Source organism: Triturus cristatus, chromosome 2_2 (assembly GCF_964204655.1).
Source record: "Triturus cristatus chromosome 2_2, aTriCri1.1, whole genome shotgun sequence".
NCBI lineage: Eukaryota > Metazoa > Chordata > Amphibia > Caudata > Salamandridae > Triturus > Triturus cristatus.
In genome coordinates, this window is record NC_140582.1 from 1,252,736,105 (window position 1) to 1,252,762,989 (window position 26,885).

Consider the following 26,885-nt stretch of genomic DNA (forward strand, 5'->3'; position numbering starts at 1 on the left):
GATGCTGCACTGGGGCACCCCCTGGTGAATGAAGCCCGGTGTGGGGTACACATCGGATGCTTCACGGGGGCACCCCCTGGTGAAGCCCGGTGTGGGGTACACGTCTGATGCTTCACTGGGGCACCCCCTGGTGAATGAAGCCCGGTGTGGGGTACACGTCTGATGCTGCACTGGGGCACCCTCTGGTGAATGAAGCCCGGTGTGGGGTACACGTCTGATGCTACACTGCCCCCCCTCACCCTCCTCCATAAAGCCCGGTGTGGGGTACACGTCTGATGCTTCACTGGGGCACCCCCTGGTGAATGAAGCCCGGTGTGGGGTACACGTCTGATGCTGCACTGGGGCACCCTCTGGTGAATGAAGCCTGGTGTGGAGTACACGTCTGATGCTACACTGCCCCCCCTCACCCTCCTCCATAAAGCCCGGTGTGGGGTACACGTCTGATGCTACACTGCCCCCCCTCACCCTCCTCCCTGGTGAATGAAGCCCGGTGTGGGGTACATGTCTGATGCTTCACTGGGGCACCCCCTGGAGAATGAAGCCCGGTGTGGGGTACACGTCTGATGCTGCACTGGGGCACCCTCTGGTGAATGAAGCCCGGTGTGGGGTACACGTCTGATGCTACACTGCCCCCCCTCACCCTCCTCCATAAAGCCCGGTGTGGGGTACACGTCTGATGCTACACTGCCCCCCTCACCCTCCTCCCTGGTGAATGAAGCCCGGTGTGGGGTACACGTTTGATGCTGCACTGGGGCACCCCCTGGTGAATGAAGCCCGGTGTGGGGTTCACATCAGATGCTACACTGGGGCGAGCCCACCGACATCCCTCCCTCCCAAGACCTCTGCGACAAACTCGGCACCTTTTTCCACCACAAAATCAAGAGCATCTACGACAACTTCGACGAAGACAACCAACACACTGAACCCTCACCAACCACCCTGACACCCTGAAGCCAACTATTGACAACCGAACAGCCCTCACCACCGAAAACACTCTGAAGACGATGAAGTCAATCCATTCCGGGGCCCCCACGGACCCATGCCCCCACCACATTTTCAACAGAGCCGCCGACACCATCGCACCCATGCTCTGCCACACCATCAACAGCTCCCTGGCAACCGCCTTGTGTGAGACCGGCCTCGTGGCGTGGGCCCTCCCGACCAGCAAGTTACCCTACAACCACGCCGAACCTCGTGGACACGGCCTTCCGGCTCCCGTGGGCCAACATCCCGAGGGCCGACCAGATCCCCAACACGCATGCCCGGCCGAGGGAGAACGAAACCCCCCCCCACCAAACCAGACCGAGAGGCGCCGACCCTGTCACACCTCTGGTCTCTCCCCCGAGGGAGGTTTCGATCGACCACCAGGCCCCCGGTGAGCGGGCGCCTCGCCTGCTGGGTGTCTGGAGTCCCTCCCAGACCCACCTGAACAGATCAAAGGACCGAGCGACAGGAAACCCCGTCACACCGCCCCCCCAGGCACCAGACCCCTCTCCGCGAGGACTCCGGACTTCAAAGAGGAGGGGGAGTATAACAAGGGGTGCTGAAGGGATGGGAGGAGAGAAGACCTGGACTGACGAGAGCCTGCTGACCTGGTCGCGGCTCGATCGCTCACCGAACAGAAGAACGCTACCCGAACTCTGAACCACCTGAGCCCTGCGGACGCTGTCGCGGCTCCCCGAACTCTGAACCATCTGAGCCCTGCTGACGCTGTCGCGGCTCCCCGAATTCTGAACCATCTGAGCCCGGCTGACGCTGCTCCCCGAACTCTGAACCATCTGAGCCCTGCTGACGCCGTCGCGGCTCCCCGAATTCTGAACCATCTGAGCCCTGCTGACGCCGTCGCGGCTCCCTGAACTACGACCCTCCGGTGCCTGCTGAGTGACTCGCGGCCCGCTCCTCCAAGAGAATCGGCAGAGATTGCCGAGAGAAGCAACATCCCCTCAGCTCGAGGATTGAGAGCTGGGCGCCGGATACCTCGCAGAGACACTGATTCAAAGACTGTCCCGCTACCCTTTCCCTCCTCACGAGATTGCGGCCGCTTGTGGCATTAATTCTGCACCTGCCTGCCGGATCATAAAGATCCCTGACAACCCCCGATAAAAGCATATTGTCTTACAACGAATTACTGTGTGGTGTCCCTCTATCCGAAGAGAGAGTAAGCGCAGCGTGTGCGATCCTAGGTACGAGACCCTTCCAGGAAGGGCCTCCCTGCTCTTGCTCGGCCTAACTCTGGGTAAGGTGGGCCTCCGGGTGGTCGGGAACGCATTCCGCAGCCTCCCCGGGGAACGCCTTCCAACATTTGGTGGCAGGCGACGGGATCCGAGCCAACACCTAGAGATCGTGCAGTAGACGGCTTACGCTCTACCAAGAAGAAATGGAAGGAGAAACTTCCCTAGGTGCCGCAGGCACCAACCCGAGCACGGCATTCCAAAAGGACCAGTTAGAATCTTATACGCACCGAGAACTGAAACAATTTTGCAAAGACTTTGGAATCGCTACCACCGGACTAAGCACGAAAGAGGACTTCCAGGGGGCATTAAAAACCTGGGTCGAGGCGGGAACTCCCCGGACACAAACAGAAGGAGAGCCTCCCAACGAACCACGAAGCACCCCGGGGAGGAACGGCGCCCCCGAGGGGGGCCTATCCCCAGAGGAACTAGCGGACCGAGAAAGAGGTCGCAACCACGAACTAGAACTAGCAAAATTAAAAATCGAAGGAGAGCTAAAACTGGCTGAAAAAAAACTGGCGGTGGAACAGTTACGCCTACAAGGAGAACTCGAGGAAAAGAAACGACAAAGAGAACACGAAGAAAGAAAACTCCAACTAGAGCACGAACGTAGCCTAAAAGAAATCGAGCTCAAGGCTAAGAAGGCGGAGGCCCGACCCTCGGAAACCCAACCCATCTCCTCCACCGTGGAACCAAAGGTCCACATCCCCAAAGATGTGGTGAAAGAATACTATAAGAACGACGACATTCAGCAATGGTTCAAGGCCTACGAAGTCGCCATGACCTCCCACCGAGTCCCGCAGAAAGACTGGGGGGCTGGGCTGTGGGGCCGGTTCCTGAGCGAGGGGAGAAATACCCTGCTGGACCTGCCCCCCACGGTGATGAACTCCTACAGTCACATGAAAGAGGCCCTGGTAGCCAGATATGGGCTCACCCCTGAAATGTACCGGCAACGGTTTAGAGACTGCAAAAAGATACCCGGTACCACCTGGGTGGAGTACATGAACTTTTACAGCCGGGCCTTGGACGGATGGATCAAGGGCAGCAAGGTCTCCACCTTTGAGGAGCTGTTCGACCTAATCGCATGGGAACACTTGTCCGCTAATTACTTCGTAGAGCTGCGCCAGCACCTCCTGGACAGCAAACTCACAGACCCTCGAAAACTGGCCGTCGAGGCTGACCGGTGGGTGAACACCCGGGCCTCCCGGGGCCCCGTGGGAGACTACGGTCGCCACAGTCAGGGACCCGCCCGCCAGAGGGGCGGAGGGAATCAAGGCCGGCAAAGGGAGCTCCCGGGGGGATCCCCGCTCAGCCCTCCCAGAGGACAATCTCCGCCCTTTCCAGCTCCACCTCCGGCCAGCACCGGGCCTCCAGGGAGGCCGGGGCCCCGAGTGAGGATCACCTGTTTCCGCTGCCAACAGACCGGACACTATGCCAGCGACCCTCAATGTCCCCTGTACCAGCGGACCGCCACAACAACCCCGCCGGCTCGACAGATGGCCTCCGTAGCCCTGGGGGAAGAGATGGAAGACTCCGAAGAATGGGAACCAGCCGCCATGGCCTTGGTCTCCCTAGGGGACCGGGAGATGGTCCCCGGAACGTCCCTGCCCGCCAACACGAAGAAGTACTGACAGCAGGTAATGGTCAACGGTCACCGCATCGAGGGCCTCCGGGACACGGGGCGAGTGTCACGGCGGTTCATTGTCACCTGATCTCCGAAGATCAGATCGTGCCTGGCGCCTTTTGCCCCGTCATATCATCAGACAATTCCGAGAGCCTCTGCCGGATGGCCCTAGTCCCCTTCGAATGGGGGTGGAGTCACCGGCAAGTTAAAGGTGGCGGTCCGAACCTCCCAGCCCGTGGACTGCCTCCTGGGCAACGACCTTGAGAACTCCCCGTGGGGACAAGTGGAACGAAGAGCCCACCTCGAGATGATGGGCCTACCCGAGTGGGTATGCGCCACCACGCGCTCGATGACTCTCAGGGCGCCTTCCTCCGAGGGGGGAGAGGCCATGCCGCTAAGCACCGCCACCATCCCCGAGATCCAGAATACACCACCAGAGGCCAACGACCCCCTTCTGGACGAACCGACCGCTCCCGACGAAGGGTCAGTGCCTTCCGACCCCGAAACCCTGACCAAACTCGGGGACTTGCCAGAACTGGCCCAGTGGCCCTGCGAAGGGGGCCCCTCCCGTGAAGAGTTCTGCCAAGAACAATCCACCTGCCCGTCCCTCATTGGACCCCAACAACAGGCCGAGGCCCAAACAGCAGGCGACCGGACTGGCACCCACTGGGTATACTGGGAGAACGGACTGCTGTACAGCGAACAGAAGTCAGCCGAGTTGGGATCGGCCCGAGTACTAGTGGTACCCCTACGCTTCCGAAGTCTCCTCCTGGGCCTGGCCCATGATGCACCCCTGGCCGGACACTTAGGCCAAGATAAGACCTACCAACGACTCGTCACCCACTTCTATTGGCCCAAGATGCGAGCAAATGTGGAGGCCCACTGCAAGTCCTGCCCCACGTGCCAGGCCAGCGGAAAGAGTGGGGGCAAGCGCAAGGCTCCGCTACAACCCTTCCCCGTCGTCAGTACCCCTTTTGAGCGGGTAGGAATCGACATTGTGGGACCGCTGGACCCCAAGACCGCCCAGGGCCACCGGTTCATCCTCGTCCTGGTGGATCATGCCACCCGTTACCCCGAAGCCATCCCTCTCCGCACCGTGACGGCCCCCGTGGTAGGCCGGGCCTTGATGGGGATCTTCTACCGCATGGGGTTCCCCCACGAAGTCGTCAGTGACCGGGGTACGAACTTTATCTCCCGATATATGAAGTCCCTCTGGCAGCAGTGCGGAGTATCGTACAAATTCACCAGCCCGTACCACCCCCAAGGAAACGGCCTAGTCGAGCGCTTTAACAAAACACTGAAGGGAATGATCCTGGGCCTCGAGGAACCCCTATGCCGGAGGTGGGACGTCCTCCTCCCATGCCTCCTGTTCGCCTACCGGGAGGTTCCCCAAAAATCCCTGGGATTCAGCCCATTCGAACTACTATATGGACACCCCGTCCGGGGACCCCTGAGCCTGGTCAAGGAGGGGTGGGAAACAACCCCCCGGGGGACCCCTCCGGATGTGTTCCGATACATCTTGGCGCTCCGCAAGCAGACCCGGAAATTTAGAGAACTCGCAGAAGCGAACCTCGAGGCTAGTCAGGAAGAAATGAAGCGCTGGTATGACCAGAATGCTACGCTGGTCGAGTTTCAGCCAGGCCAACAAGTCTGGGTCATGGCCCCGGTGAGACCCTGCGCCCTCCAAGATAAATGGACTGGACCCTTCAAGGTGGTCGAGCGGAAGAGCCAGGTCACCTATCTCGTCGATGTGCAGTCCCCGCGGAACCCCCTCCGGGTTCTCCACGTGAACCGCCTCAAACCTCACTTTGTACGGACCGAATTGAGTTTACTCCTGGCCACCGACGATGGGGCCGAAGAAGACACCGAGCCTTTTCCAGACCCCCTGGGGACGAAAGAGACCGATGGGTCCGTGGAGGGAGTGAGACTGTCAACCACCCTCACAGCCCAACAGTCCAACGACTGCCGCCAGCTACTAGGGCAGTTCGCGGACCTCTTCTCCCTGACCCCTGGGGTCACCAACTGGTGTGTCCACGACGTGAACACCGGCGACAGCCCGCGACAGCCCGCCAGTGAGAGATCGGGCCTACCGGGTCCCTGATCGGGTCCGAACCTGCATCCAGACCGAGGTGGCGAAGATGCTAGACCTCGGGGTGATTGAACCCTCCGACAGCCCCTGGGCCAGCCCGGTAGTCCTGGTTCCGAAAGCGACTACCCCGGGTGTTGCCCCCGAGCTGAGGTTTTGCGTGGACTACCGAGGACTCAATGCGGTCACCTGAGCGGACGCTCACCCTATCCCCCGTGCCGACGAGCTCATTGACCGCCTTGGGGCCGCTCGCTACCTCAGCACCTTCGACCTGACTAGTGGATACTGGCAGATTGCCCTCACCGAGGGAGCCAAGGAGCGCTCCGCCTTCTCCACCCCGGATGGGCACTACCGCTTTAGGGTGATGCCGTTTGGAATGAAGAATGCCCCGGCCACCTTCCAGCGGCTGGTGAACAGGGTCCTGTCCGGACTAGAGGGCATACCTCGACGACATAGCGGTCTTCAGCTCCCAATGGACCGAACACCTCCAGCACCTCCGTCAAGTCCTGCTGGCTCTGCGCCGGGCCGGCCTCACCATCAAAGCCAGCAAATGTCAAATTGGGCACGGCTCCGTAACCTATCTGGGGCACCAGGTGGGAAGTGGGCAGGTCGCCCCCCTCCAGCCGAAGATCGACGCCATCTTGTCCTGGGAACCCCCCGCAACCCAAACGGAAGTCCGGGCCTTCCTGGGCCTCACCGGCTACTACCGAAGGTTTATTAAGAACTATGGCAGCATCGAAGGCCCCCTCACAGAACTAAGCTCCAAAAACACCCCAAGAAAGTACACTGGACTCCCTCCTGCCAGAAGGCGTTCGACACCCTAAAGGCCGCCATGTGCGCGGCTCTAGTGCTCAAAGCACCCGACTACGCCCAGGAGTTTGTGGTCCAGACGGACGCCTCGGAACACGGCATCGGGGCAGTCCTCTCCCAGTTCGACGACAAAGGCATAGATCGGCCCATAGCCTTCATCAGCCGAAGGTTGCTGCCCCAGGAACAGCGGTGGAGCACCATTGAGAGAGAGACCTTCGCAGTAGTCTGGGCCCTCAAAAAGCTACGGCCCTACCTGTTCGGAACACACTTCCGAGTACAAACGGATCACCGCCCCTTGCGGTGGCTGATGCAGATGCGAGGAGAAAACCCCAAGTTGCTACGCTGGTCCATCTCCCTCCAAGGGATGGATTTCACGGTGGAACATCGCCCCGGGACAGACCACGCCAACGCGGACGGCCTGTCCCGATTCTTCCGCTTCAGCGAGGAGAACCCCCAAGTGGATGGGTAGTTCTCCCCGCCTTTCAGCTGGGGGGGGGGCACGTGTGAGACCGGCCTCGTGTCGTGGGCCCTCCCGACCAGCAAGTTACCCTACAACCACGCCGAACCTCGTGGACACGGCCTTCCGGCTCCCGTGGGCCAACATCCCGAGGGCCGACCAGATCCCCAACACGCATGCCCGGCCGAGGGAGAACGAAACCCCCCCCCCCCAAAGGCGCCGACCCTGTCACACCTGTGGTCTCTCCCCCGAGGGAGGTTTCGATCGACCACCAGGCCCCCGGTGAGCGGGCGCCTCGCCTGCTGGGTGTCTGTTGTCCCTCCCAGACCCACCTGAACAGATCAAAGGGCCGAGCGACAGGAAACCCCGTCACACCGCCCCCCCAGGCACCAGACCCCTCTCCGCGAGGACTCCGGACTTCAAAGAGGAGGGGGAGTATAACAAGGGGTGCTAAAGGGACGGGAGGAGAGAAGACCTGGACTGACGAGAGCCTGCTGACCTGGTCGCGGCTCGATCGCTCACCGAACAGAAGAACGCTACCCGAACTCTGAACCACCTGAGCCCTGCGGACGCTGTCGCGGCTCCCCGAACTCTGAACCATCTGAGCCCTGCTGACGCTGTCGCGGCTCCCCGAACTCTGAACCATCTGAGCCCTGCTGACGCCGTCGCGGCTCCCCGAACTCTGAACCATCTGAGCCCTGCTGACGCTGTCGCGGCTCCCCGAACTCTGAACCATCTGAGCCCTGCTGACGCCGTTGCGGCTCCCTGAACTACGACCCTCCGGTGCCTGCTGAATGACTCGCGGCCCGCTCCTCCAAGAGAATCGGCAGAGATTGCCGAGAGAAGCAACATCCCCTCAGCTCGAGGATTGAGAGCTGTGCGCCGGATACCTCGCAGAGACACTGATTCAAAGACTGTCCCGCTACCCTTTCCCTCCTCACGAGATCGCGGCCGCTTGTGGCATTAATTCTGCACCTGCCTGCCGGATCATAAAGATCCCTGACAACCCCCGATAAAAGCATATTGTCTTACAACGAATTACTGTGTGGTGTCCCTCTATCTGAAGAGAGAGTAAGCGCAGCGTGTGCGATCCTAGGTATAAGACCCTTCCAGGAAGGGCCTCCCTGCTCTTGCTCGGCCTAACTCTGGGTAAGGTGGGCCTCCGGGTGGTCGGGAACGCAATCCGCAGCCTCCCCGGGGAACGCCTTCCAACACCTTGCCTCTCGGACCCTACACCTACCGAGTCTCCCAGGGGTGCTCTCTTAGCCCTATGCTCTTCAAAGTCTACATGGCTCCGCTCGCCCCCATCGTCAAAACCTACGGACTCCACATTGTGTCATACGCAGACGACACCCAACTCACCCTCTCCCTAACCAATGAACCCAACACCGCCAGACACAACTTTCGAGAAGGCATGGAAGCTGTCGCCAAATGGATGAAGAACAGCTGCCTACAACTAAACACCAACAAAATGGAAGTACTCATCATGGGCCCAAACCCCAACGCTTGGAACGACACCTGGTGGCTCCCCGCCCTCGGAAGCTCGCCCACCCCCACAGACCTGGGAATCATCCTGGACTCAAAAGCTCATAATGGACCACCAGATCAACTCCGTCTCGTCCTCCTGCTTCCACACCCTCCGCCACCTATGTAAGACCTTCAAATGGATCCCCCTCGAACACAGAAAGACCGTCACTCACACCCTGGTCACCAGCAGGCTCGACTACGGCAACGCACTCTACGCCAGAATAAACAAAACCCTCACCCACAAGCTACAGAACATCCAGAACGCCGCCGCAAGACTGGTCCTCAACCTGCCAAGACACTGCCACATCTCCCAGCACCTGCGCACACTCCACTGGCTCCCCATCGAAGCTAGAGTCACCTTCAAGATGCTAACCCACGCGCACAAGGCCCTCTCGACACCGGACCAGCATACCTGAATAGCCGACTCAAATTCCACGCACCCCAAAGGACCCTACGATCAGCCCAGCTCTCCTAGGCCGTGGTCCCCCGCACCAGAAAGACCAGATCAGGCGGCCGCTCCTTCTCCTTCCTCGCGGCCAGAGCATGGAACGCCCTTCTGCTCCACCTCAGGCAGACAACATTGCTTCCCATCTACGCAAGAAACCTCAAGACCTGGCTCTCCGACAGACCCCCTCCATGATGGACTGGAACCTGCGACCCCCCAGCGCCTTGAGACCCTTACGGGTGAGTGGTCGCGCTTAACAAGCACCTGATTGATTTATTGATGCTTCACTGGGGCACCCCCTGGTGAATGAAGCCAGGAGTGGGGTGCATGTCTGATACTACAGTGACCCTCACCCTGGCCAATAAACCCCGTTGTGGGGTACGTCTGATGCTACACTGGGTGTTACAGCAAACAAATGATGGACGGAATGCTGATAATGCAAACATTCTCCCCCAGTCAAGAGATCTGGGTTAAATCCATCGTTCTTTTGCTCATTTCGCCACCCCAGTTTCGACATAGCCATATGCAAATCAGTCTTGACCCTGTGCCCCATGGGAACAGTCCAGCCCGAACTGCCAGGCCAGGTCCTCCCTGGACCGGAAACAAGCATCCTGGGACCGGTTTCAGGGTACGTCACCCATCTACAAAATGGGAGGACCTGGCTTGGCAGTTCGGGCTGGACTGTTCCCACCTGGTGTGGGGTGCACGCCTAATGCTACACTGACCTCCCCCCCAGAGAATGAAGCCCGGTGTGGGGTACACGTCCGCTGCCAAACTGGGGCACCCCCTGTTGTATAAAGCCCGGTGTGGAGTACACGTCTGATGCTACACAGGGGCACCCCCTGGTGTATAAAGCCCGGTGTGGAGTACACGTCTGATGCTACACGGGGGCACCCCCTGGCGAATGAAGCCCAGTGTGGGGTACACGTCTGATGCTACACTGGGGCACCTCCTGGTGAATGAAGCCCGGTGTGGGGTACACGTCTGATGCTGCACTGGGGCAGCCCCTGGTGAATGAAGCCCGGTGTGGGGTACACATCGGATGCTTCACGGGGGCACCCCCTGGTGAAGCCCGGTGTGGGGTACACGTCTGATGCTGCACTGGGGCACCCCCTGGTGAATGAAGCCCGGTGTGGGGTACACGTCTGATGCTTCACTGGGGCACCCCCTGGTGAATGAAGCCCGGTGTGGGGTACACGTCTGATGCTTCACTGGGGCACCCCCTGGTGAATGAAGCCTGGTGTGGGGTACACGTCTGATGCTACACTGGGGCACCCTCTGGTGAATGAAGCCCGGTGTGGGGTACACGTCTGATGCTGCACTGGGGCACCCCCTGGTGAATGAAGCCCGGTGTGGGGTACACATCGGATGCTTCACGGGGGCACCCCCTGGTGAAGCCCGGTGTGGGGTACACGTCTGATGCTTCACTGGGGCACCCCCTGGCGAATGAAGCCCAGTGTGGGGTACACGTCTGATGCTACACTGGGGCACCTCCTGGTGAATGAAGCCCGGTGTGGGGTACACGTCTGATGCTTCACTGGGGCACCCCCTGGTGAATGAAGCCTGGTGTGGGGTACACGTCTGATGCTTCACTGGGGCACCCCCTGGTGAATGAAGCCTGGTGTGGGGTACACGTCTGATGCTGCACTGGGGCACCCCCTGGTGAATGAAGCCCGGTGTGGAGTACACGTCTGATGCTACACTGGGGCACCCTCTGGTGTATAAAGCCCGGTGTGGGGTACACGTCTGATGCTACACTGGGGCACCCCCTGGTGAATGAAGCCTGGTGTGGGGTACACGTCTGATGCTACACTGGGGCACCCTCTGGTGAATGAAGCCTGGTGTGGGGTACACGTCTGATGTTACACTGGGGCACCCTCTGGTGAATGAAGCCTGGTGTGGGGTACACATCGGATGCTTCACTGGGGCACCCCCTGGTGAATGAAGCCCGGTGTGGGGTACACGTCTGATGCTTCACGGGGGCACCCCCTGGTGAATGAAGCCTGGTGTGGGGTACACGTCTGATGCTACACGGGGGCACCCCCTGGCGAATGAAGCCCGGTGTGGGGTACACGTCTGATGCTGCACTGGGGCACCCCCTGGTGAATGAAGCCCGGTGTGGGGTACACGTCTGATGCTTCACGGTGGCACCCCCTGGCGAATGAAGCCCGGTGTGGAGTACACGTCTGATGCTTCACTGGGGCACCTCCTGGTGAATGAAGCCCGGTGTGGGGTACACGTCTGATGCTACACTGGGGCACCCTCTGGTGAATGAAGCCTGGTGTGGGGTACACGTCTGATGCTACACTGGGGCACCCTCTGGTGAATGAAGCCTGGTGTGGAGTACACGTCTGATGCTACACTGGGGCACCCCCTGGTGAATGAAGCCTGGTGTGGGGTACACGTCTGATGCTACACTGGGGCACCCTCTGGTGAATGAAGCCTGGTGTGGGGTACACGTCTGATGCTACACTGCCCCCCCTCACCCTCCTCCCTGGTGAATGAAGCCTGGTGTGGGGTACACATCGGATGCTTCACTGGGGCACCCCCTGGTGAATGAAGCCCGGTGTGGGGTACACGTCTGATGCTGCACTGGGGCACCCCCTGGTGAATGAAGCCCGGTGTGGGGTACACATCGGATGCTTCACGGGGGCACCCCCTGGTGAAGCCCGGTGTGGGGTACACGTCTGATGCTTCACTGGGGCACCCCCTGGCGAATGAAGCCCAGTGTGGGGTACACGTCTGATGCTTCACGGGGGCACCCCCTGGTGAATGAAGCCCGGTGTGGGGTACACGTCTGATGCTTCACGGGGGCACCCCCTGGCGAATGAAGCCCGGTGTGGGGTACACGTCTGATGCTGCACTGGGGCACCCCCTGGTGAATGAAGCCCGGTGTGGGGTACACGTCTGATGCTTCACGGGGGCACCCCCTGGCGAATGAAGCCTGGTGTGGAGTACACGTCTGATGCTACACTGCCCCCCCCACCCCCCTCACCCTCCTCCCTGGTGTATAAAGCCCGGTGTGGGGTACACGTCTGATGCTACACTGGGGCACCCCCTGGTGAATAAAGCACCATGGGGCCTCTGCCCCCACAGACACCCCAGGCCCCACGGAAGTGACACTGCCTTAGCACAGACACGCAGCTCTAGGGACACACTTGTAGTGCACACACCAGAACGGAAGGAAATTGGGGTTCAGCGAATATCTCCCATTTATGCTTTCCAAGTGAAGCCCCTTTATTCGCTTTGACCTTTTTAAAAGCGGTGCTATTGTCACAAGGCTTCATTTGTGCTTTCCTAACAGCGGATACATTTGAAGGTATTTGTACGATTCATTTAAAATACATTTAAAAGCTGTTGCGAGTTAAACGCACAGCGCCATCTCCAGGGCTTTCCTTGCACTGTACCAAGATTGTCTAAGAGCTCACGTCCGTCTCAGGCTGGGGTCTTGGGGGGGGGCGAAGGGTGGGGGGGGGGGCTAGGGCCTCCACGCAGGGGTCTGCAGGGACAGGCATTGGTCCGTCTGGGTAAGTGGGCAAGCGCTTAGTGAAGGCTCGGCCACCAGGCGCTAGGTGTGCCTGTGGGGGGCATGTGGCCAGAGTTTTGAGGGGGGCTCAGTCTTGGCTGTGGTGGGGGCCGCGCAGCTGCAATGGAAGCGCTGCAGATCTGTAATTGGGGTGGGGTTGTGGCTTCTGCGGGGGTGCCCGTCGGTGACCTGCTGCACAGGTGGATGGGGTGAGGGTTGTAGAGCCGGGGGGGGGGGCCCGGGGGGGTCTACAGGTTAAGTGGGGATCACACGTGGCCTGGGGGGGGGTTGGCTGGGGGATAGATGTGCTTAAATCCAAGAGGGTTGGGGGGGGGGGGGCAGCGTGGGACAGGTATGACGCGGCTGACACGATGCACGACCCCCATTAAAGGGCCCTTCAGGGGTCTCACCTAAGAATAAGCTGCAGTTTGTCAGAATTCATAGCCTGACCTCTGACCTTCAAGCGCAGCAAATGTGACGAGATAAAAAAGTAAAGTCCTCTTTGCTGATTGTTCACCTTCTGAACCCCAACATGGGTATTTGGGGGTGCTGCAGCACCTGGAACCTCTACTTCCAGCGCCCATGCCCCACCCCTCTTTATACCTCACCACCCCAGTCTGGGCAGGTCAGCATGGTACACACAGCACTGCACACACGTGCAGCGCAGCCTCTGCACCGGCACTCACCAGGACACGACAAGCACAGCACACACTCCACCGCACACACTCCACCAGGACACGCCGAGCACAGCACACACTCTCCACCGGGACACGCCGAGCACAGCACACACACACACTCCACCGGGACACCCCGAGCACAGCACACACTCTCCACAGGACACGCCGAGCACAGCACACACTCTCCACCGGGACACGCCGAGCACAGCACTCACACTCCACCGGACACGCCGAGCACAGCACACACACACACACTCCACCGGGACACCCCGAGCACAGCACACTCTCCACCGGGACACCCCGAGCACAGCACACACTCTCCACCGGGACACGCCGAGCACAGCACACACACACACTCCACCGGGACACGCCGAGCACACACACACACTCCACCGGGACACGCCGAGCACAGCACTCACACACTCTCCACCGGGACACGCAGAGCACAGCACACACTCTCCACCAGGACACGCCGAGCACAGCACACACTCTCCACCAGGACACGCCGAGCACAGCACACACTCTCCACCGGGACACGCCGAGCACAGCAAACACTCTCCACCGGGACACGCCGAGCACAGCACACACACTTCACCGGGACACGCCGAGCACAGCACTCACACTCCACCGGGACACCCCGAGCACAGCACACACTCTCCACCGGGACACGCCGAGCACAGCACACACACTTCACCGGGACACGCCGAGCACAGCACACACACTCCACCGGGACACGCCGAGCACAGCACACACACTCCACCGGGACACGCCGAGCACAGCACACACACTCCACCGGGACACGCCGAGCACAGCACACACACACACTCCACCGGGACACGCCGAGCACAGCACACACACACACACTCCACCGGGACACGCCGAGCACAGCACACACACACACACACTCCACCGGGACACCCCGAGCACAGCACACACACACACTCCACCGGGACACGCCGAGCAGAGCACACACACTCCACCGGGACACCCCGAGCACAGCAAACACTCTCCACCGGGACACGCCGAGCACAGCACACACACTTCACCGGGACACGTCGAGCACAGCACTCACACTCCACCGGGACACGCCGAGCACAGCACACACACTTCACCGGGACACGCCGAGCACAGCACTCACACTCCACCGGGACACGCCGAGCACAGCACACACTCTCCACCGGGACACGCCGAGCACAGCACACACACACACTCCACCGGGACACGCCGAGCACAGCACTCACACTCCACCGGGACACGCCGAGCACAGCAAACACTCTCCACCGGGACACGCCGAGCACAGCACACACACTTCACCGGGACACGCAGAGCACTGCACTCACACTCCACCGGGACACGCAGAGCACTGCACTCACACTCCACCGGGACACGCAGAGCACAGCACACACTCTCCACCGGACACGCCGAGCACAGCACACACTCTCCACCGGACACGCCGAGCACAGCACACACTCTCCACAGGACACGCCGAGCACAGGACACGCCGAGCACAGGACACGCTTTCCACCAGGACATGCCGAGCACAGCACACACTCTCCACAGGACACGCCGAGCACAGCACACACTCTCCACAGGACACGCCGAGCACAGCACACACTCTCCGCCAAGACACGCTGAGCACAGCACTCACTCTCCACCAAGACACGCTGAGCACAGCACACACTCTCCACCGGGACACGCCGAGCACAGCACACACTCTCCACCGGGACACGCCGAGCACAGCACACACTCTCCACCGGACACGCCGAGCACAGCACACACTCTCCACCGGACACGCCGAGCACAGCACACACTCTCCACGGGACATACAGAGTGCAGCACACACACTCCACGGGACATGCAGAGTGCAGCACACACACTCCACGGGACATGCAGAGTGCAGCACACACACTCCACGGGACACGCAGAGTGCAACACACACACTCCACGGGACACGCAGAGTGCAACACACACACTCCACGGGACACGCAGAGTGCAACACACACACTCCACGGGACACGCAGAGTGCAACACACACACTCCACGGGACACGCAGAGTGCAACACACACACTCCACGGGACACGCAGAGTGCAACACACACTCCCACTCTCCACCGAGGCACACCAACCCCAGTCCACTCTGCATCAGGGCACTCTCTCCACCAGGACACACCGAGCACAGCACACACTCCACCAGGACAAGCAGTGTACAGCACTCTCCACCAGGGATTCAAAGCACTGTGCTTGGCACTCACAGGGAATGTGGCATGGCATTTTTGACGGGAGGGTGCATTGCATGGAGTCACTCAGGGGCAGGGAAGTGCACTGCATGGTGCATGTACCACTAAGGGGAGGGTGCAATGCAGGGTACAAGCGAGGGGTGGAGGTGCACCGCACGGTGCTTGGCACAGACAGCACGGAGCTCTTACCTTGCTGCGTAGGCATGGTGCGGGGCACAAGGCTCTTGAACAGGGCGGTGCCCAGGGGCACGCAGGAGGCCAGCAGTAACAGTATCCAGACCCCTGGGGGGGTGGTCCGACCCCCAGGGCCGGCCGACATCCTCAGAGCAGGGGGGATTTCTGGAGTGCAGTAGATGTGCCTTGGGGTGAAGGTGATGCCGGGCCTTTATGGGAGGTTAACGCCCGCTCAGTAGCCGCCTGCAGCCCATGGCAGGATCGAGACGGCCACTCCCCTCCTCCGGCCCAGCAGTCTTTATCTTGGTATCCAGCAGTCTCCCCCTGTATCCAGCATTTGGTCCATGCACCCAACAGTCTTTATCTTGGTATCCAGCAGTCTCTCGGTGTATCCAGCAGTCTCCCCTTGTATCCAACAATCTTTATCTTGGCATGCAGCAATCTCCCCTGTCTCCGGCAGTATCTCTTTGTATCCAGCAGTCTCTCGGTGTATCCAGCAGTCTCCCCTTGTATCCAACAATCTTTATCTTGGCATGCAGCAATCTCCCCTGTCTCCGGCAGTATCTCTTTGTATCCAGCAGTCACTCCTTGAATCCAGCAGTCTCCCCTTGAATCCAGCAGTATTTCCCCTGTCTCCAGCAGTCTCCCCCTGTCTCCAGCAGTCTCCCCCTGTCTCCAGCAGTCTCCCCCTGTCTCCAGCAGTCTCCCCCTGTCTCCAGCAGTCTCCCCCTGTCTCCAGCAGTATCTCCTTGTCTCCAGCAGTATCTCCTTGTCTCCAGCAGTATCTCCTTGTCTCCAGCAGTATCTCCTTGTCTCCAGCAGTATCTCCTTGTCTCCAGCAGTATCTCCTTGTCTCCAGCAGTCTCCCCCGATCTGTCTCCAGCAGTACCTCTGCGCTCTCTACAGCAGTCTCTTCCTCACGTGGCAAGGGGTCTGCTGGGGGTGTCGGTCACAGGAGTCTCGTGGATCATTCTGGCGGGGCCCGAACTGTCCCGGGCACCGACAGTGCTCAGCAGTCTCGGGGGTGACAGCCAGGGGCAGTCTCCGGAGGGGGCCGGGCCCTCGGAAGTAGGCGATCCAGCGGTCTCGCCCTACCCTTGGTTGTGGTCTTTCAGGTTGGAGGGCAGGGTGGGCAAAGGTGTCTCTCTCTCTCCCCGACCAGCAGTCTCTTCCTCCGGGTCAGAGTTGGAGGGGTCTCTCCCTGCCCTTTGCGGAGGTCTCTCTCTCTTCAGGTGTCTCTCCCTGGGCTTGGCTTCTCTTCTTTCAGGTTGGAGGGCAGGGTGGGCGAAGGTGTCTCTCTCTCCCCGACCAGCAGTCTCTTCCTTAGAGTCAGACAGTCGTGGACATCCTCGTGGTGTTCTGGATCTCCCGGAAGTCTCTTCCTTCAAGTTAGAGCTGGAGGACAGGGGTGGGGGTCTCTCCCTCCGGGTCAGAGCTGGGAGTGTCTCTCGCTGCCCGAGGTCTCTCCCTGCAGGTGTCACGCTCTCCAGATATCTCCCCCGGACCAGCAGTCTCTTCCTTGGGGTCAGAGCAGATGGTGTCTGTCGTGCCCTTGGTTGTGGTCTGTCTCTCCAGGTGTCTCTCTCCCTCCAGGTGTCTCTCTCTCTCTCTCCAGGTGTCTCCCCCAGACCAGCAGTCTCTTGCTTGGGGTCAGAGCAGGAGGTGTCTCTCGTGCCCGTGGTTGTGGTCTCTCTCTCTCTCTCTCTCTCTCTCCAGATGTCTCCCCCAGACCAGCAGTCTCTTGCTTGGGGTCAGAGCAGGTTGTGTCTGTCGTGCCCTTGGTTGTGGTCTGTCCCTCCAGACGTCTCTCTCTCCAGGTGTCTCTCTCCCTCCAGGTGTCTCTCTCTCTCTCCAGGTGTCTCCCCCAGACCAGCAGTCTCTTGCTTGGGGTCAGAGCAGGAGGTGTCTCTCGTGCCCGTGGTTGTGGTCTCTCTCTCTCTCTCTCTCTCTCTCTCTCTCTCTCCAGATGTCTCGCCCTCGCGCTCCTCCTCCTCGTGCAGTCTTCTGCTCTGCTGCAGGATGCTCGGCCGGAGGCCCCGCCCCGGCCTCGCCCCACCTTGCTTGGCCCCGCCCCCTGCGCGTCTCCCTCTGACGCTGCGCCGCTTCACAGAGCCCCAGGCACTGCACCTGCGGCCCGACGCTTTGTGACGTCACAACACATCCGAGGCCAAGGGGGCGGAAGCTATGACGTCACAGGATGATGTCACAATGCATCCCCTCCAGTTCTCTCCCGGAGTAGGTCAGTTTGATATGACGTCACAATGCGACTCGAACTTTACCGAGGTGACGTCACGGGCGGCAGACAACCCCGGAAACCTGAGCACGCAGCACGTAGTATCGCCCTATGACGTCGCCGTGCCACGCCCCTTGCAACAGCACGCATTTTTTGGGGCGTGGCCTAACGCAGGTGCGGTCACCTCAAGGAGCCGAGGAGGAGGCGCTTCCGGTGCGTACCGGATGTGGGGATTTGTGTGTCATATCCTGAGGCGCACAGAGGGCCCTGCCCAGCCTGCACCAATCAGGAGCCAGGGACGGATCTGTGGTTATCATAACACCCAGGCGGGGCCGCTCACCTGTGCATATCATGAGCCACAGGCATAGGGCCCACCAGAAGTGCCACTCACGGGCCAGGGCCCCCCAGCAGTGACACTCACCCGCCAGAGGCCCCTCACCTGTGCTCATCATGAACCACAGGGGCCCCCAGCAGTGCCACTCACTCACCAGAGGGCCCACACCTGTTCTCATCATGAACCACAGGCAAAGGGGCCCCAGCAGTGCCACTCACTCGCCAGAGGCCCCTCACCTGTGCTCATCATGAACCACAGGGCCCCCCAGCAGTGCCACTCACTCACCAGAGGGCCCACACCTGTTCTCATCATGAACCACAGGCAAAGGGGCCCCAGCAGTGCCACTCACTCACCAGAGGCCCCTCGCCTGTGCACATCATGAGCCACAGGTAAAGAGGCCCCAGCAGTGCCACTCACGGGCTGGAGGCCCCCCAGCACTGCCACTCACTCACCAGAGGCCCCTCACCTGTTCTCATCATGAACCACAGGGACCCCAAGCAGTGCCACTCACTCACCAGCCACATCATGAGCCACAGGCAAAGGGCCCCAGCAGTGCCACTCACGGGCCAGAGGCCCCTCACCTGTGCTCTCCATGAACCACAGGCAGTGGGGCCCCCAGCAGTGCTACTCAGTCACCAGAAGACCCTCACCTGTGCACATCATGAACCACAGGCAAAGGGGCCCCAGCAGTGCCACTCACTCACCAGAGGGCCCACACATGTTCTCACCATGAACCACAGGGGCCCCCAGCAGTGCCACTCAGTCACCAGAGGCCCCTCACCTGTGCACATCATGAGCCACAGGTAAAGAGGCCCCAGCAGTGCCACTCACGGGCTGGAGGCCCCTCACCTGTTCTCATCATGAACCACAGGGGCCCCAAGCAGTGCCACTCACTCACCAGCCACATCATGAGCCACAGGCAAAGGGCCCCAGCAGTGCCACTCACGGGCCAGAGGCCCCTCACCTGTGCTCTCCATGAACCGCAGGCAGTGGGGCCCCCAGCAGTGCCACTCAGTCACCAGAAGACCCTCACCTGTGCACATCATGAACCACAGGCAAAGGGGCCCCAGCAGTGCCACTCACTCACCAGAGGGCCCACACATGTTCTCACCATGAACCACAGGGGCCCCCAGCAGTGCCACTCAGTCACCAGAGGGCCCACACCTGTGCACATCATGAGCCACAGGTAAAGAGGCCCCAGCAGTGCCACTCACGGGCTGGAGGCCCCTCACCTGTTCTCATCATGAACCACAGGGGCCCCAAGCAGTGCCACTCACTCACCAGCCACATCATGAGCCACAGGCAAAGGGCCCCAGCAGTGCCACTCACGGGCCAGAGGCCCCTCACCTGTGCTCTCCATGAACCGCAGGCAGTGGGGCCCCCAGCAGTGCCACTCAGTCACCAGAAGACCCTCACCTGTGCACATCATGAACCACAGGCAAAGGGGCCCCAGCAGTGCCACTCACTCACCAGAGGGCCCACACATGTTCTCACCATGAACCACAGGGGCCCCCAGCAGTGCCACTCAGTCACCAGAGGGCCCACACCTGTTCTCATCATGATCCACAGGGCCCCCCAGCAGTGCCACTCACTCACCAGAGGCCCCTCACCTGTGCACATCATGAGCCACAGGGGCCCCCAGCAGTGCCACTCATGGGCCAGAGGCCGCTCACCTGTGCTAACCATGAGCCGCAGGCAGAGGGGCCCCCAGCAGTGCCACTCACGGGCCAGATGCCCCTCACCTGTGCTCATCATGAGCCACAGGCAGAAGGGCCCCCAGCAGTGTCACTGACTGACCAGAGGCCCCTCACCTGTGCTCATCATGAGCCACAGGCGCCCCCAGCAGTGCCACTCGCGGGCCAGAGGCCCCGTACCTGTGCTCATCATGAGCCACAGGCGCCCCCAGCAGTGCCACTCACTGACCAGAGGCCCTTCACCTGTGCTCACCATGAACCGCATGCAGAGGGGCCCTCAGCAGTGCCACTCACGGGCCAGAGGACCCTGCCTGTGCTCATCATGAACCACAGCAGTGCCCATCTGTCTCAATCAGAAAACACAACCAGAGGCACCTGTACCAATAACAAGCAACAGACAGCACCCACCTGTGCCAGCTCCCCCCACAACAGCCAGAGCACCATCTGGGCCAATGCAATCCATAGACATGCCCGCACCCTGTGCCACTGATGAACCACGGACAGTGCCCACCTGTGCCAGCTCCCCCCACAACACCCAGAGCACCACCTGGACCAATGCCAAGCCATAGACAGGGCCACCCTGTGCCACTGATGAACCACAGACAGTGCCCACCTGTGCCAGCCCCCGCCACAGCCACAGCACCACCTGGACCAATGCCAAGCCATAGACAGGGCCACCCTGTGCCACTGATGGACCACAGACTGTGTCCCCCTGTGCCAGCCACAGACAGAGCACCACCTGGGCCAATACCAAGCCATAGACATGGCCACCCTGTGCCACTGATGAACCACAGACAGTGCCCACCTGTGCCAGCCCCCGCCACAGACACAGCACCACCTGGGCCAATACCAAGCCATAGACATGGCCACCCTGTGCCACTGATGAACCACAGACAGTGCCCACCTGCGCCAGCCCCGGCAACAGCCAGACCACCACCTGGACCAATGCCAAGCTATAGGGCAACCCTGTGCCACTGATAAACCACAGGCAGTGCCCCCCTGTGCCAGCCCCCGCCACAGCCAGAGCACCATCTGGACCAATGCCAAGCCATAGACAGGGCCACCCTGTGCCACTGATGAACCACAGACAGTGCCCACCTGCGCCAGCCCCGGCCACAGCCAGACCACCACCTGGACCAATGCCAAGCTATAGGGCAACCCTGTGCCACTGATAAACCACAGACAGTGCCCCCCTGTGCAAACTGATTGGGGATGGTAATATTACAAAGCACAAAACTATATGGTAATAATGCGCTCCTTCCCGTGTGATCTTTCGTTGTTCAAAAGTGTAACATCAATAGATGCGTGCGAACAGTTTCTGTGAACCGCCCCAGTCACAGTTGATGCCTAAGTGATAACTCCGGGCACCTGCATATGAATTCAGGCAATGCTTTCATGAGTTCACCTTCTCGTTGTAGGTCGATGTCGGAGCCAGGTCCAAAGTTCCAGCAGGAGACGTTCAGGTGCATCCCGGATCGGGTGGGAGCAGAGTGCTGAGGGTTTTGGAGTCTGGTGCGCAAAGACAAAGGGGGCCACTTGAAAATGCACTGCACAGATGGACTTAACAATAAGTCGGTGGGTCTCCTTGGAGGGAGGAGGTCGCAAGGGCCTGGGACCCAGAGAGAAGAGCTGGTTGGTCGGTGGGGCTGGGTGCAGGGCAAACAGGTCTGACGGGTGCCGTGCGTCGCTGTCAGGAGTAGGCAACTTGGAGAGGTGTCCTCTGGACTGCTGGGCCACTCAGGAAGTGGGTCTCAGGTGTCTCGATGCCCCTCGATGGATGCTTGCTTCTTGTGCTCTGGGAGTCCAGTGTGGACTCGTCTTCTTGATTTTTACTGCTTGGGGACCGGTAACCCAGGTTTGGTACGTCGCGGCTCCGGTAGGTCATGGTGCCTCCAAACTTGGTGGTGAGCCAGATCTGACCCTCCGGAGCTGTTCTACCTTTACTTGCTTTCGTGCTGCATCAAGGTCATCGGGGAGCAGCAAGTCCACAAACCAGACTTCATGGGATCAGTGCCTGCGGGGTGCAGGGGAGTAATACCTTCACTCCAATGGAGCTTCTTGGTGATTTCTCGAAGGCTGGAGGTGCTCCGGGGCTCTTGGAGTCCTTGAAAGTTTAAGGACGAGACATCTTCCGCGATTGTGGAGTCCGTCTTGCAGCTGGCAAGGTTTGGTGACTTTTCTTTCTGCAGCAGGGTTTTAGTTCTCAAGCAAAGGGTCTTCTTTGTCCTGCTCTTCTTTGGTCCAATGAATCTGAGATTCCGGTCTCGGGGAGTCACCTAAATACTGACATTTGGGGCATTACAAGAGGCGACATGTAATAGCCAATGGGCTATCTACCTTTTGGGTGTCTACACCCTCTAGTGACCACTTCCTGTGGGAGGAGACACTAGCCTAGCCCTAATTGAAGGTTTTCCCACCATCTCAAGATGGTGGAATTTCAAGAGAAGTGTTCATCTTGCCTGCCCCGCCCGAGGGGGAACCCTACCCCTCATCTAACTGATTTTCCCACCTTTCCTCCTGCCAAAATTGGAGCAGGAAGGGGGGCTTGACCTCCCCCACTATCTGGGGGTTCCTGGGTCAGATTTCAAAGGCAGCATCGCCTGTGAAGCTTCCCGCCCGGGAAGGCCATCCTGTCCTGGGCATGGTGTGAAGCATCTCCACCCAGAGCAGGTATTGTTTCCGTAATCTGAGAGTGCTGGCTCTCACCCCATGAGGTCAGAGGCATGTCTGGTGGTGCCGGCTGACAAAAAACAGTCAGGGACCACACCAGTGCTTGGTAAGCTTTATGTGGACCCTCTAAAAGGGTCTCCTGTATGAATGTATTAATACATCCCATGCTGGCATCAGTGAGGATTTATCAAGACAAGATGTTTGGTACCAAACATCTTAGGAATCAGTGAAGCCACATTGGAACTAGGAAACTTTTGTTGACAAGTATCCAGCCCATATACTCTTTATTGCTTCCCTGTTCACTTACAACATCACAGAATGAACTGGACATTGCAGGGTCACATCTGCTCCTGCTGATGAGCCCACACATAGGATGTAGTGCACCCTGCCTTCGGGCTAAAGTCCTGCAGTAGGGGTGACACCTTTATCTTCTGCCATGCATGGTTGGCATGGCACACAGGGCTGTGTACCATAGCGACTCTTCGGATTTCCCTGCACCAAGACACGCAGTCTGCACTGGCAGAGTGCATTGCCTTGGTGAGGGGTCCCTGGGGTGGTACAATCAGTGCTACAGCCCCAAAGGACCCTCTTCAGCAGCAATGCCCTAGGTACCACGAGTACCACTTACTAGGGACTTACAGGGGTAGCTGAAGTTGTGCCAATCGTGGTACCAGTTGCGGCTCGTCCGCTAAGGCGGAGGAGTGTCGCCCCACTGCTTTTCAGCAGTGGAAGGAAAGAATATGCTAATAACTAAAAGTTATTATTATTTTACTTTTTCCTGTACAAGGAGTGGCAGCTTTGCCAGGCGGGGCGGGCAGGCTGCTCTGGAGAGGATGAGTGGTCTGCACTCCCTAACTTGCGAATTAATGTTTGGCGGGCCCTCTGTGGCCGGCCAAACATTCATGCGCACTTAGCATTACAGCCTGTGTGGAGAACATGCCCAGGCTCACTGTTCCCGCTGGAGCGCCGTGGTTTGTCACTCAGACCAATCACATCGCTGCAATGCAGCACTCTGATTGGCTCACGGGAGCCTCAGCCTGGATGCTTCCTGTGCTTTGATCTGGCCAGAGGAGAGACGGGACAAGGAGGACGTGGTGAGGACATAAGTTTAATTTTATTTTTTATTTACCCCTTGTCCTCCCCGCCCCACCGCCACCGGTCCGTGCGTGGTACAGTGTTTTGGGAGAGAGACCTGGCACTGGGGACCTGGTGAGCCGATGCCCAGTTCACTTGCAGTTCAACATTACATCAAGCATCAGGCACAAAGTGTGGGCTAACCATACACAAAGAGGAACCTTCCTACAGCACCCACCTGTGCCAGCCCCCCCGCCACAGCCTGTGCACCACCCGGGCCAAGGTAAAGACAGGCCCCCAACTGTGCCATTGATAAACCACAGACAGTGCCCCCCTGTGCCAGCCCCCTGCCACAGCCAGAGCACCACTTTGACCAATGCCAAGCCACAAACAGGGCCGCACCAGGGTTATTCATAAACCAGAGCCCCCTGTACCTACCAGAGGCCAAGGCGTCACCTGTGCCAATCAGAAACCAGGGTGTGACTTGTGCCAGTCACAAGCCCATGGTGTCCACAAGTTTGCCCCCCCACTCACACACAGGTGCCATCGGCACACAGTTGTGACATGGGCGGTGACAGTAACGTCAAGGGTGTGTTATTGCTCCACTGATTAAAGTGTGGCTTCTGCTTCAGCTCCGGTGGGGAGTTTTGTGCCTGCCGGAGGCTGTCATCCTTGCAGTTGTTGCCTCTGCCCCCTCCTTTGTGCGGGCCTGGGCTCTGCCCCCACTGCTGGGGATAAGAGCATCTCAGGCAATGGAGCAGTTAGACGTCTCCAAGCAAGATGGCCGCACTTGCGTCAGGCTCCTGCTGTTCATGGGCAGATCCGGCTCAAATCCTGTAAACTCGGGAGAGTGGACGCGCCCAGCACACAAAAACGAGTGTCGGAACATATTGGCAGCTCATATATGCTGACAGAAATTTGCTGGCGGTCCGGCGGAAATCGCTGAAGAGCTTCACCTCATCAGAGCTTAAAATGGCGGCAGCCGGCCACTGAAGAGCGGACCAGCGCGAAGCAGTGGACTCTAGTGCTGGAAGCTTGGTGGGACGCGAGGCCCCTATGCGAGGTCAGAGAGGGCGCCTGATGCCGGCCCGGGGCTTCCTGTCGAAGTGAAAGCTGCTGCTGCTGAGCGACCCCATGTGGGAATGAGCGGCCGCCGGAGGTACGGGTCGCGGGCCTGGGAATGCGGCCGCTCCGGACCCAGTGAGTGATCAGCGTCTCACGAGGCCGGCGCTGCGGAGGCGCAGTGGTGTGCGGCTGGGGACTCCCGTACAGACATTGGCAGTAGCTCGGACCCCCCGTGCGCAGATTGAGAGGAGGCGCTGGCTGCTGGACTGAGGCTCCCTTGCGCCCAGAGAGGTGCGTGATTGTGGATGCGCTGCTGTGGCTGAACGCTCCAATGTGAGGGTGAGCGGCCGCTAGGGAGACGTGTTGCGGACTCCAGATTGCTGCCGCGTTGGACCCGGTGAGCGCGCTCCGGCTCCTTGGGCCGGTTGACACTCCCGCGTAGCTGCGGATAGAGCTGGCGACTGCCTCTGTGCTGCCCGCCCTGCGGGGCCTGACTGTATTTCATTGTGGATCGTGCTGAGAGGCCTGGGGACTAAGCGGGGTGGAAGCAGACCCTGTCGAATGCGGCGAGGTGCAGAGTGCCACGAGAAGCTGCACTGGCCCCATTGAGGGGGGGACATTGTGTGCTGAGAGTGGGGGTGACTGGGGGAACGGACTGCCCCCCCCTGTCTTTCCAGAGACTAGAAACGCAGAAAGAGGCCCGGCTGCCATTGCTGCACCCTTTGACTCTTACTAATTGTACCCAACGGTGCCCTGGTCACCCCTGTGTGGACTTTGAGCGGTGATCTTGCGGGTGCTGTGGATTAGATGTTGGGGGTCACAACACAAGCGGGGGATCGGAACCGGCCGAGGGCCCCAACGGTGGTGAGCACGGGAGCCCACGGAGAGCGCTGGCTTGAGGCATGCCGAAGGGGGAAGAACATGGGGAGCCCAGGACTTACCCGTGTTGCTGAGAGGCCCTGGGAGACATGCGAAACCCCCCACTAGAGTGGAAGGCGGAACGAGGCGCAAGGTCATCCAGCGTTCAAAGGGGGTTGAGAAGCGAATAGTACTGCCTGAGGCGCAAGTTGTGTAAACACCCCGGAAACTGTGTTTCCGGGGTGAACCCGCCCTCACACATGCAGTAAGGGCATCACAGCAAGCCTCCATTACTGAACCCTCCTACCCGAGACCTCCTGACACCTGCAACCACACCTGTGACGCACAGATAAGAGCAGTAAGTGGGGACAGGGTCAGCAAGAGATGTGCACCGCAGGCTTCCCACCAGCAGTGGCAACCACTGCTGCGTATCGGTCTACCCTCCACATGTTCACAGGTGACAGAGACGGCGTGCAAGGTGATTAATGTGCAGTAGGGAAGGAGCAACCACAAGTCTGGGGCCCTGAAGGGACAGTAAGGGCAGATAAATCCTCTCCCAAAGGGTGAACCGACGAAAGTTGTCCTCCTCTAGACTCTCAGGGTATTTCGGGGTAGTTCGGCCTGAGTTAGGAGTGAGATGCACTCCTTGCCCCATTTCCTCACAGCTGTGCAGCACTTAGTGCCAACTGCAACATTTAGATTGCGCAAGTACACACCCTGGTCTTTTGCTGCATTGGCAGCAGCCCCGACATTCTGGACACAGGGCATTTGAGCCCCTTTGAGACGGCCAGTTGACCAGGGGGACCGGGAGGTTTGTAGGGCGCCAGGCCCCAATGTGTAATTGTGGTGCTAGGAAATGTATTTCTTGTAGTTTGATTTTCGGACCCGGTTCTGACTACCTCTAAATGTGTTTGTATGATTTTGAGGTTGTCTTGCATACTTTGGTTTATGCTAGTGAGATTATGTTCCACCCTGTGCTTTATGCCCCTAATGTTGGAGATTCTTAGGAGGTAAGTATCCAATGTTAGACTGCTGAGATTTTGGGCGTACAATGCGTTTGGGGCCTATTGTGATGCTGTGCATAATGTGGTTTATGTCACAGGATGATGATAAGTACGGTGCTTTTCCACTTACACCGCTCCATCTTCAGTCCTATCTCGTTG

The 26,885-nt window shown here is 59.6% G+C and overlaps 1 protein-coding gene across 1 annotated transcript in view; it reads right to left on the reverse strand.

The window, feature by feature from the left end:
• Positions 1 to 17,815, reverse strand: part of SEMA4F (ssemaphorin 4F) — a 260,658-nt gene extending 242,843 nt beyond the window's left edge. The window contains exon 1 of the mRNA XM_085642982.1: positions 15,810 to 17,815. Within this exon, the coding sequence (XP_085499108.1) occupies positions 15,810 to 15,939 (130 nt within the window). The 5' untranslated portion in view covers positions 15,940 to 17,815. The remainder of the gene's footprint in view (positions 1 to 15,809) is intronic.
• Between the last annotated feature and the right edge of the window lie 9,070 nt (positions 17,816 to 26,885).